General features: G+C 42.2%; 1 protein-coding gene across 1 annotated transcript; it reads left to right on the forward strand.

Annotated features, from left to right (window-relative positions):
• Window positions 1-305: 305 nt before the first annotated feature.
• On the forward strand, window positions 306-12,658 carry kif7 (kinesin family member 7). The gene is made up of 16 exons (XM_071518386.1): window positions 306-340; window positions 3,920-4,332; window positions 4,920-5,117; window positions 5,596-5,995; window positions 6,103-6,450; window positions 7,089-7,281; window positions 7,442-7,609; window positions 7,732-7,890; window positions 8,360-8,523; window positions 8,702-8,823; window positions 9,048-9,203; window positions 9,905-10,110; window positions 10,777-10,974; window positions 11,565-11,690; window positions 12,151-12,327; window positions 12,414-12,658. Exons 2-16 carry the CDS (start codon window positions 4,002-4,004, stop codon window positions 12,639-12,641), a joined length of 3,174 nt encoding a protein of 1,057 aa, XP_071374487.1. The 5' UTR covers window positions 306-340; window positions 3,920-4,001; the 3' UTR covers window positions 12,642-12,658.
• Window positions 12,659-12,941: the final 283 nt, after the last annotated feature.

Raw genomic sequence — 12,941 nt, forward strand, 5'->3', positions numbered from 1 at the left:
GGACTCCTCTGCATTTCCAACAAATATCCTACAAAATTCTCAATTTCTTTCATTAGAAAAAACTGGCCCACGGTTAGACCTACTAGACTATTTGATGAAGAAAAGAAGAAAAAAGTTTCCACTCAAAAAATGTGACCTTGTCATAAAAAACATAACTTTCCAGCCGTCCATACGCTCAGAAGGATGTGTCACCACCACCATCAAAGCTGCCCATCTTGAATCAAGGCAACCCCAGTTCAACAACCCCAAACTTCTGGCTCCTCCTCCTGGCTGCCCATCCAGTTCCCAGAGTCTCCGCTGTTGACCTCAGTTTTGGATGCAACTTTGGCAACTTTACAAAGTGAGTAATGATAACTGTTAGTTAAGAGAACTACTTTAATGAAAACATGTTGTTTAGCTATTCATTGCACGAAAAGGTTACAGCGCACTTGTAGTTAACATTATCTAGACTGCCTCATGCTCATGTTTTGCTTTTGTTGTTCAGACAGCTGGCTAACTGGCTAACGCTAGCTGAAGTTATCTAGGTAACAAGCAAACTAGCGTCAAAGGTTAATGTAGGAAACTTGTTGTCGTTATACCAAGATGAGAAAAAGCCGACATGCAGGCCTTTTCCGTAGTTAACGTTGCCTAACACGTTAACCTTGTAAAACGGTGTTAACGTTAGCTGAGTTATAACTTGGCTAATGTAACGTTAGCGAACGAACAACTCCAGAATGTGTTGAAAGGCTATCTAGGAGGAGTAACCCAACTCTGTGCAGCCTTTTTATATCAGCTAACGTTAACTAGCTTGCCTAATGGATATCAAAGGAATAAATTGACCTGCTCGGCCTCAAAGTGTTATCGCTAACTTTACGAGAGTTTGAAGGATGTGACTAAAGGATGCTATATCCGTCTGTATAATGCAAGCGTCTCTGATTTGGAGGCCACAATCACACTGGCATTTCCACAAATATTTTTTTTTCTTAGCTAATTTTGTCAAACTCACAAGGGAATGGGTGAAATTCAGATGAAGCTATTGAACATGCTCTAGCTGTCAAAATTGGAGCAGATTTGTCTGGCAAATATTTGTGTTATACAACATTCATTGACTTGGCTAACAAAAATATCTCACTGTGCTGCAAGCCTGTTATCTTCTTTCTGTTTTGCGTATGTTTATTTTCTTCAACTGAAACTCATACCATGTGTGTGTAATATTCCATATTATCACTTTTGTTGTGAAATTACAATATGATTAAAATGTTAGAGTGCGCAATCTGCTTTCATTTGACGACATCAAAGCAAAGCAAGTCTGTCTGAAGTATTAGCTCCATCTTTTGTATCAGCCTATAATTTAAGATCAGTAGGCCTCTCTGAATCTGTGTTTGCAGAGAAAAGTGCTATTTGTACATAATGATAGTAGTATACATATAGTCCCTATTTCCAGGGTGTCCAAAATGGCATCTTGATTACACTCTAAGTTATACTATATATATTTTTTACACCATATTCTATTTATACTATATGCATTTTTACAGTGTATTCAGAAATTCTTTTTATGTAGTAACTTCTAGTCTGCAACCGATAAACATAACCAGACCATTGATATGTCATGGGATCCAAGTTATCAAACCTTGAGTCACTGTGATTTTGCCATTGAACTTCAAGATCAGACTTCTTCTGCGTCAGACTTCTTCTAGGTTTATGTTTTTATTGTATGTGGTCCCCGTTAAATAAACTTAAACTTGAACTTAAGATAGGCACGCTTAAGCAGATGTTACTCTCCACTATTTTTAGAAGTTCTTTGGATGGATTTTAACATTGTCTTGTCTAACTGCTGCATTAAAGGCAACATGAATCTAGTTAAAGCTGACAGTGTGCTTTTTCTGACCTTACAGTCATCGTGTCATTCACATCCAAAGTGATAAGAATATGTCACCAAAATGCAACACACAACGTATGGGTTTTGGGTGAGAAAGGACAATAACATAATAAGCAAAATAGGAGCAAGATGATGTCTTTGCAGCACAGTGAAATGTTTGCTAAAATAAAGTCACTGAACGTTATTCAGCATATTTGTTTAGCCACCAAAATCTGCCAATTTGACAGCTTATAATGAGCAGAATGCTAGTGTCATATTCATAGGCAGGTTAAGTCACCTGCTCTGCAGTTGCACTGACACAAAATGCAGAAAATTATAATAAATTGACACATTTTGACCTGGGAAGTCTCCTGATGAGTTGCATGACAAGTTTAAAGCTGCAATATGCAAAAAAAAAATCTCATTAAAATTATAATAAATAAATAGGATATACACTATCAGATGTCAGTCTGTGACCCTGTGTACACATGCCTAAATCCTGTTTGCCTGAAATTGGCTTTTCATTGATGGCTTTTCATTGATTCATTGACGTTTTGCGGCGTATACCTTTTGCAGTGGGCGTCAGTCGTATGTGCATGGCCAGCGGGGAGCTGGGTTGTTGCAATTGTAAGTCATAGCAAGACCAATGGTGGAAGGCAATAAGAAAATAAAGTATAATGAAGCTAAACCCCTATATAATAATTAAATGAGCTAGTGGGTCTTGTCTGCCAAACAGACAAAAACACAGCTGAACATTGGCATTGCATTGATTTTTAATTGCATTGCTTGTCTGCATTGATCATCTGCTGCTTCTTCAATGCCTGTGTTGGGCTTTACAGATCCGGTCAGGTATCGAGAACCGATGCTGGTTGGTTACCGGTTCCTGATTGATCAGAACCGAAACACACACGCTTTCTAGCAGGCCCCTAGCAATGATGTAATGATCGACTTATTTCAGTCACAGCGAGGGTAAATCATTTGAAAGAGTGGGCCAGCAGATTGAATTTGTGTAAAAAAATATGTTGTGTTCAAGGGGACAGTACCAGCAATCTCTTGCAGCTCCAGCATTGCTGCTTCAGTTTTGCTGGATGTGACCCTCAAAATACTGGCCTGTCCTTGTCCAGTCAAAATAACAGGCCTTATTAAAATCAACAAATCCAAATGTGTGAACTTAGGGAAACAAATCAAGTTAATTGTTCTTAATTTATATCCATAGGTAGTAGTGAGCTAGCGAGTGCAAAGGGTTTCATCCTAAAACACTAAAAGCTAGGCTAAGCTTATTCCTTTTTAACAAAAATGTTACCTGATGTTCACTGCTCAATATTTTAAAATAGGCCTTCAGCTGATTACACCAATCAAATGTTACTTTTTTGTAAGCAAAGATCTTAAATTCCAACATAACATAACAGTAATTCATGCTTAATTATAAATGAATGCCTTTTGAAAGCATTTTGTAAGAGTAAGTCACATTTTGAAAATAGTGGCAATGTCATTTTGGAATTAAACTCTCAATCTGTTGTGCTGTACTGACCTTACAACCAGAGAGAACTAGCATGAAACTAAATTCTGGTTGGTAATATTTTTCTACTGTATGTAGATGACCATGGCCCTCAACCCCAATTACCAAGTCCTTCCAATACACATTAGCAAACATCCTTTACACCCACTTGGAATGAGGTTGAAAAGAAAAACATCATATCTAAAATCACAAATTCATTAAAGTTAGCGGCATCTCAGCCTTAGGCTAGATGTTGTTTCAAGGTAAACATCTCATCAAGATGAGTGACAAGTGTTGGGGCGTGAACTTTCCCAGCTGAGGACTTGCAAACACTTGGCTGCCTCAAACGTTGCATATTGTAGCTTTTAATTGAAATGGTCTCATGGCAAAGATTGTTGCCTATCTACACAAAATAAATATGTTTTGGGCTGCTAAGTTGTTTTGTCATGTTGTCATACAATCAATCAGACTCGCCATCCATATGACAACAAACCATACTGCAGAGTTATGGCCTCTTTACAGCCATCCTTATTATTAAAAGCCATCCATATGACATGACACATTGAAAAATGTCTTGGTTGCAGATGATTCCTTTCCCCTCCAATGGCCCAAAGATGATGCATTCATAGCAGAGGAAGAAAGAAGAGCCCTGACTGTGTAGCAGAAATGTCTCCCAAAGTGCCTGGCGGGCAGGGCAGAGGGGACGACTCCGCCGTGCAGGTCGCTGTACGAGTGCGTCCCCTGCTGCCCAAAGAGCTTCTGCACAGCCACGAGAGCTGCATTACTGCGGACTCTGAGCAGCGCCGGGTCACTCTGGGCCACGACCGACACTTCCTTTGCGACTTCTTGTTTGAAGAAACCTGCTGTCAGGAGGAGGTTTATGCTGTGTCCGTCCAGCCTCTCATAGAAGCCTTCTTCCAAGGCTTCAACGCTACGGTCTTTGCCTATGGTCAGACAGGCTCAGGCAAGACCTACACAATTGGAGAAGCCAATATTTGTAAGTGTGTGTGTTTCTTTGCTCCCACTCTGCAGTTTTCATGTCGTCAGAGCAGTTTATCAAGTATTAGAGCATTTATTACAGTCATGGCTCCTGCCAATGTGTAATATATAATGAGGAGGGAAAGGTAGCCTTCACATCTACATCAGAAAACAGCATTTACTACAGTGCAGCTACCTACCACTGTCTAAGAGATCACTCTAAACCAGGCAGGCTTTGCATCAGAATTAATTTTTAGTTTATTTTTTCTGTTTAAATTATATATTTACATGGACGTTGGTTGTTTTCTGGTATTTTTCTGTATAGTATATGCAGCACAATTTTAAGAGGCTTTGAAGCGGAAAAAAGTTTCAAGTCCTGTTAATTTAACTCATCACATTTGAGTTTCCCCGGCTAATTCTTTTAATTTTGGGCCTTTTCTGTCCACTGGACAGCACACACTGAAAAGAAACAACATGTGACATGAATGTCAGAAAGTGCACATGAATTGAACCTGTCAGCGAAAGCAAGCACTGTGCTCTAATTCAGTTTTAATGTTCAGTGCCAGCTGTGTGCGTTGATAATGAGTGTTTTATGTGCGTCTGTAGCTTCGTTTCGGGATGAGGAGCAGGGCATCATCCCCAGAGCGGTTGCTGAGGTCTTCAAGCTGCTGGATGAGAATGACCTCACAGACTTTTCTGTCAGAGTCTCCTACCTGGAGGTCTACAAAGAGGAGTTCAAGGACTTACTGGAGGTGGAGACTGCCAGTAAGGACATCAATATCAGGGAGGATAAGGGCAACATCGGTATGGAATGAGTGGACTCTTACATCACTTATCATTAACATGATTTTTTTGGTTGTGATGTGAAATAGGTAGGGATGGGACGATATATTGAAATTCAATATATCGCAATAAAAAATATGACAATACGTATCGTAGGGCAGAAAATATGAATATTATAGGGATATTAACTGTAGTAATCTGCTGTAGTAATCACAAATGAGGTGGCTTATTTGAACTTTGTAATTACATTTTTGAATTATTGTTTACATTCTAGGAAGCCAATGTCATTACTAGAAAGATTTGTGGCTCAGAAATAAACGTAATTCTATAAGTCATACTTCATTGTCACTTCATATAGTGGTTGTATTGTATCGTTAGATGAGCATATCGTCCCATCCCTAGAAATATGCAATAGTTTCCTTTATTGTAAATGGTTTGTGTATGTATGAATGTGTGTGTGTGTGTGTGTGTGTGTGTGTGTGTGTGTATGACTTTATAGTATTGTGTGGTGTGAAGGAGAGTGAAGTTGAGGGTCTCGACGAGGTGCTGAGTTTGTTGGAGTCAGGAAACACAGCCAGGCACACAGGCGCGACCCAAATGAATCCCCACTCCAGCCGCTCACACACCATCTTCACCGTCTACATGGAGCAGCGTCGGGGAGGATCGCGGCTTTATGGGAGCTCTGCGTGTGCAGGACCACAAATCTTGTCCTCCAAGTTCCACTTTGTTGACCTGGCGGGGTCAGAGCGCATCCTGCGGACAGGGAACACTGGAGAGAGGCTGAAGGAGAGCATCCAGATTAACAGTGGCCTGCTGGCCCTGGGAAATGTCATAGGGGCACTGGGGGACCCCAAGAGGAAAGGCACCCACATACCATACAGAGATTCCAAAATCACCAGGTACATTGGTCATAGGTTCATAAGATGTCAGAGACTGTACCATTTTAACAGATCATTTGTGGTGCATATTAGTTTGGTTTAATTTTTGCAATCCTTGTTTCAACTAGGATCCTAAAAGACTCTTTGGGAGGAAATTCAAAAACACTGATGATTGCCTGCATCAGCCCATCTTCCTCAGACTTTGACGAGAGCCTGAACACACTGAACTATGCCACACGGGCCCGGAACATTCAGAACCGGGCAACTGTCAACTGCAAGGGTGAGCCAGATCGGGTGGAGGGACTGGAGCAACAAATCAAGGCCCTTCGCAGAGCCTTGGAAAACCGCCAGCGTTCTGAGACTCGTATCATTGCTCACGCTGATCCAAACAGGAGACCAAGACTTGGAGAGGCAGAGATCAGCAGACTGCAGGCCCAGAGTGCCCACTACAGGACTTGCACGGACACTGCATACAGGTTAAAGCAAATTCATCAGTCCAGTTAAATTCAGTCCATACTGTTTACCCTGTACTCTAAGGATGTTTTGCCTAACCATGTTTTAGTGTATCCAATATATTCTTGCTATATGCTCTTGACCACTAAGTGGTAATTCAATTTGGAGTATGCCTCTATATATCGGTGTTGTGCATAAGCTCAACACCGATATTATGGCCATCATTGTTATAGTTCATGCCATAAAATCCACACATGCTGCTTTCTATGAGTTCTATGTATTTTGCCTCATTTCACAGATTTAGGTTTAACATCAATGATCCATTTGTGTGAAAGATGTCGGTCAAGGATGTTTAATTTTATGTCACAATTTTTGTGAACTTTGGGGAAAAATTGGTAAACTACATTTTTAGTATTTCAAGGCACCAAACAGCCTGCCCACTATGAGTCTACATGACTCACTTATTTCTGAATATTTAGGTTACAGCATGGGTTTGTATGGCTTTCTTTATTTCTAGAGGACTAGGAAAGTTTTACAAGAATGACTTTGAATATCTTTTTGCCAATTTCTGCTGATGACACTGATAAAGTTTGTACCATTAAATGGACAGTCACTTCTGATTCATTCTGATGCAATCCTTTTGATCCTGGTTTACACCCAGGTTGCTGCGGGAGTTGCAAGGTGAGGGGGCTCTGACTGCAGAACAGAGTCTGAGAGTGAAGGAGTGGCTGTGTTCAGTGGAGGAGGAGCGGAGCGGACTGACCACCGCCTCGGGACCAGACAGCGGTATCGAGAACAGCTCCACTGAGGACAGTGTGGCATTAAGGAGGGGAAGGACTTCTGTCAAGAACCAGGTATGACGCACACACACAATACATGTACATGTACACACAGAGACAAGAATACCATACTGACACACCTTCATTAAATTATTATTTGAAATGGGTTTAGTCATTTTTCTGGAATTGACTGATCTAATACTGAGCATGTTTATAATTATGGTTTATTACCCAGGAGCCAGAGGCTGTGGGGGAGCGGTGGAGCCATGAGCATGAAAGTGAGAGAGACACGGAGAAAGAGGAGAGTGTTGCTCAGCTTCAAGCTCAGGTCCAGCATTTGGAGAGAGAGAACACAGACTTCTTAGCGGCTCTAGAGGACGCCATGGAGCAATACAAGCAACAGGTCAGATTCCATGGAATCCTAAGACCAAATTCTAAGACCAATGAAATTCAATGTGTATTAGAAGACTACTATATTTGTGTATGTTTGCCTTAGATGATATGTTTGGTGTCCTTCCCTCTCAGAGCGATAAGCTGCAGGAGCAACAGGACCTGATAGCGGAGCTGCAGTGTGTGTTGTCTACTCCTGGACTGCTGGGGCTGGGCCTGAACCTGAGACCACGGCCACACACCGCTCCTATGGGCTCCACACGACACGCCCAGAATGGAGGCACAAACAGACAGGTAACTGACTCGCAGGAGAGGGAGTTTTTAAGCCATACAATACATTCTCCTATTAAGTGAAATGATGGGGCCGATGCAAAATTGCTGCACAAGCACAAGTAACCCAAACCAGAGCTGAATGTGACAGATCCCAACACACCAGGTCTCTCCTTTTTGAGATCAGTTGACTAAGCCTGAATAATAGCCCCACACACATTAGACATGGTCTTGGAGTTATAACGACTAAAACCTCATTTAAAAGGAAAAAATTTAATTAAACTTATTTTTGTCTCAACGTCATGCCATATGGCTCCAGAATGTTACTGCATGTTTACATTTGGTCTTGAGGTATTGTGAAATGTACTCACATCTGATGAATGCTGCATTGCATTTATCATATTTAAACTGCATTTGCATATTTAAACTGTTTACTGGGAAACATCCAAGCACGCTTGTTTGTAGAGCTGTGGGTTTATGTCTGTGGTTGCAGGCCAGTCCTTTGGGCTGTCACGGTAACGGACCATGTGGTGAGCAGGAACAGTACGGTAATAGTCGTGGCAGCCTCTTTGAGGATCATGAGGTCCCAGGAGGAGCAGAAATGAAGGACTCAGAGGAAGAGGGCTGCTACTCCAACCTCATCCGGGAGAGACGCAAGTATGTTGCAACTACTGTATAAACCTGCTGTTCTGATACAGAAATCACCGCTTACAGTATTTGAAGTGATTTTTACCATGATAATGCGGCACATATTACAGATTATTCATTGGCTGACAGCATACATTTCTTTGTATCTGAGCTTGTGTTGTGTATGTAAGGCTTATTTTTCTCTCAGGCAGGTGAATCTGACCTGGACCAAGAGGGACATGCTGATGGGAGGCGTCGCACCTGGTGGTAAAGGTCTGGTGTCTCAGCTGTCTGAGCCTGACCGGCTCTCCTGTTCAGTCAGAAAAGCATGTGAGTGTAACAGCCTGATAATTCTCTCAAAATGGCCCTGCTTCAGCACTGGAAAGTCACTATCTCCTCATGTGATATATAATAGATTGTGATGCTGTATTGATCCCCAAAGTAAAATACTCCCTACTCATTATGCCCCCCCTGCTGACCCCCTGTAAGTTGTGGTAAATGTCTCACTTTTAAACCACATGAACCGTGTTTCTCTCTCAAATCCATTTATGCAGCCCAGTGCAGCGCTGGGGAGGCCTCTTTGCGGGAAAGTCTGAAGGGTTTTGAGGGTGTTTCAGAGTGGGGTCTTCTCCAGGCCCAGCAGAAGATTAGGGAGCTGTCTGTCACCATCCGCATGAAGGAGGAACTCATCAAAGAGCTGGTCAAAACAGGTATACATACACCTTGTATTTCAATATTCCTCTCTACAGACAGCATTGTCAACAGACTTAAAGGCCTTGAGAATCACTCAAAACTGTTTTTAGTATTATACAGTCTTCCTTATGTCACCTAAAACTAAGGAATGCTGACAAAACAAAACTTATGTCTGAAACTCGTGACAAAATTATTATTCAACTGCATACTTATGTAACAATACTCTAAAAGCACTTATCTTAAAGCAGAGTTTATAAAGTCCCTTACAAAAAGACAAGGATTAGTAAAATACTGTATATAAAAAGAGATTAAAAAAAATATAGATAGTATAGGAGATAAAAACTGTAAATTTCTACCTTTGCTTCAGGACACATATTCAGCATCTTATAAAGAAATAGAAGCTGAAATTGGGGGTTAAATTTAGAAACAAGTCATGAATTTTGAAGCTGTAACAGACTGTTTGCTGCAACTTGATTATGGCAATATTTTAAATTCATATGTCTCCTTCCAATGTCTTTGTGCCTTGGACACTGTCTATCATGGGGCACTGAGTTTTATAACTGACTGTAAAGCTCATCACTGTACCTTGTATGCTTGGGTTGATTGGTCTGCTCTGCCCACTCATCAACCTTCCTGAGTAGCATCATTTCCAAAGAAAGGTTCTCTTATCCACTGTTTTCGTGACTGAATTTGTGTGGGTGGATGGTTGGTATTATAGGTAAGGATGCCCAGGCCCTAAACAGGCAGTACAGCCATAAGATCTCTGCTCTGGAGGGTGAAGCTGTGCAGGCGCGCCAGGAGCTGCAGGAGGCCCAGAGGCAGCTGCAGGATCTGGAGAAGCAAGAGAGGGAGACCAGCGCCACAGACAGGACCAGAGCGCAGGAGTGTCGCAGGAAGATAGCTGCCGCTCAGAGCAAAGTTCAGGTTTGACTCCCACACCTCTATATTCATGCATAAATGTACCCGCAGGCAAGAGATGCATAATTTGACAAGTGAGCAAATGCACAGTGACAACCAAAAGTTCAGCGATATTGAAATGTGTGCCGTCTGTAAAAATCTCAACAGGTCCCACAGCTCACAGTAGCACAGAGCTAAGCTGAGGCTGTTTATCAGAGCCATTTTAACCGATCGCTTAGAGAGGAACAGAGAGAATCTCAGTGCTGCTTAGATGCTTTTGTAAACCCCTGTTCTTGTTTGCTGCCTGTTTTCCTGATATGTAATGCGCAATAATATGGCAACAACAGGCCTAATGTTACATTCCCATACATGAAGAGACAGGAACACTGATCTGTCTCTTCATAGCATTGCTGTCGGGGGAAATCCTGGTCTCCAAAATGTCAACTTTTCAAGAACTAAGAGAAACAGCCATGTTTCTAGCTTGATTACAATGCATTTTGGCTTTTGAAGTGGTTTCATAAGCCCAAAAGGTCAGAGAATTTCCCCAATCTACAGAGCAGCATGTATTCCTTCAATTGAAAACATGAAAATCGCCGAAATTGGAATTGCAAGGTTTTCACATGACAACAGCAATAGTTTTGTTTAGGGACCTGTACAGTTGTACTTTTGAAAAGGAAAATGTATGTGTGTTAGGTTCTGAACCAACGTCAGAGGGACACCGCTCGTCTGGCCAACCTGTCTGCACTGAGTGAGCGGCGTGTGTCAGAGTTGGAGCGCAGCGTTCAGAGCATGAGGCAGCAGCAGGAGCAGCTGCAACGACGGCTGCGCCAGGAAAGCCAGCAGAAACGACGTCTGGAGACCGAGATGCAGCGAAGAACACACAGAGTCAAGGTACAACTAGGAGACACTATCAGACTTGTGGTGGTATGGTACTATAACTTCATTACCACTTGGTGGTGGTTCCAGCATCTCAGAAACAGCTGCCCTCCTGGGATTTTCACACACTACAGTCTCTAGAGTTTACAGAGAATGGTGTGATAAACAAAAAAACATTCAGTGAGCCGCAGGTCTGTGGCTGAAAACATCTTGTTAATGCGAGAGGTCAGAGGTGAATGGGCAGACTTGTTCAAGCTAACAGAAAGGGCTTTACAACAGTGATGTGCAGAAGGGCATCAGAACACACAAGTTGTTGGCCCCTATGATAAATGGGCTATAACAACAGATGACCAGCCGTAACAAGATAGGTGTTCCCAATAAAGTGGCCAGTGAGTGTATATATGAAAAAACAAAGGCTTTTATTATATTGTGTTAACCCTGTCCATCAAAAGACCAAATGTCTGTCAGTGGTTTCAAGGAAAACGTATGACTATATCAGGGCCAAATGAATTAATGTGCTTTTGACAAAGGTAGTTTTCTTACAGTATGTAGTAATCCTGTAATTTGTCTTTTTCTCCCCCTCCACCCCTCCATCCCCTCTGTAGGAACTGGAGATCAAGAACGAGCAGCAGCAGAAGATTCTGAGGATAAAAACAGAGGAGATTGCTGCTTTCCAAAGACAGAGACGCAGTGGCAGTAACGGCTCTGTGATCTCATTGGAGGAGCAACAGGTGGGCAACAATCTTATGGACCTGTTATTTTCTCTGTTAATTTTTAATTTGTTTTAAAAAAAAAATGGTTTGATAGACAGTGCACTATTTTCATGTTATGTGGCATGCCTCCATGGGTAATTTTTATTTTGCCTACATTAAAAATATGGGGAAGACTGAAAATAGTCTTTAATAGTCTTTAATGTAAGTAAAATTATTAACTAAAAATTGTTTTGAATGGCATTTCCCCTCAAGAGACATTTCCTTTCACTTTTTAATACCTTGCTCAAGGGTACTTTGTCGGTGAGGGTGGGTATCTTGATATCATCCACCTTCTGTTTGCTGGTATTCAGTTCACAGCTAGAATATGCTATCCTGACTACTGGACTCCTGCGCTGTGTGTGTGTGTGTCTGTGTGTGTGTCTCTCTGGGTCTGTGTGCGGTATGTGTGTGTTTGTATCTGAATTCCCCCTATGAGCAGAAGATTGAGGAGCAGAAGCGCTGGCTGGATGAGGAAATGGAGCGGGTACTGGAGCAGAGGAGAGGACTGGAAGATCTGGAAGGAGAGCTCACCAAGCGAGAGGAGATCCTGGCCAAGAAAGAGGCCCTCCTGCAGGAACGCAGTGGACTGGAGACCAAGAGGCTCCGCTCCAGTCAGGTAATAAGAAACACCCTCAGCTCATTTCATTCACATTGGAAATGGGCAAAAGTTGACAAGTTGTTAATGGTTCCTCTCCCCTGCAGGCCATTAGTAAAGACCTGGTGACCCTGACGGGGCGAATCGAGTCTCTTGAGCAAGAGCTGAGTGAGAGGAATGGTCTCCTTCGCAGCGGTAGTGCCCAAGACTCCCAACAGATCCGCCAAGAGATCTCCAACCTGCGTCAGGAGAAGGATACGCTGCTTAAACAAAGAGTAGAGCTGGACGATAAGCTGCGGCAGGGCAGCCTGCTCTCCCCGGAGGTCAGACACTAGACTGGGGCGTCATCTCGCAGTTTAGGCACCAGCAGAAATTTAACAGTCTCCTCTACGGACCTTTCTTTACAGCGCCTGATTCTACTCCTTAATGTATTCAAGATTCAAGAAGATTCAAGAAAACTTTATTGTCCATTAGTGCAGGCAATAATGGAAATTTGTCTTTCGGTGGTGCATAGCTCACTTACAATACAGTACATATAGGAACATAAGTGCACATAAAAAGACAACACAGTACATGTAGTAAAATCTCAGGCAGTTAAAAAGTTGACCAGTGGCAGTTAAAAATGGAATACTAAA

Source organism: Centroberyx affinis, unplaced genomic scaffold (genome assembly GCF_046629955.1).
Source record: "Centroberyx affinis isolate AG114_WGS23_722 - 3 ecotype Tasmania unplaced genomic scaffold, CSIRO-AGI_Caff_v1 ptg000578l_1, whole genome shotgun sequence".
Lineage (NCBI taxonomy): Eukaryota > Metazoa > Chordata > Actinopteri > Beryciformes > Berycidae > Centroberyx > Centroberyx affinis.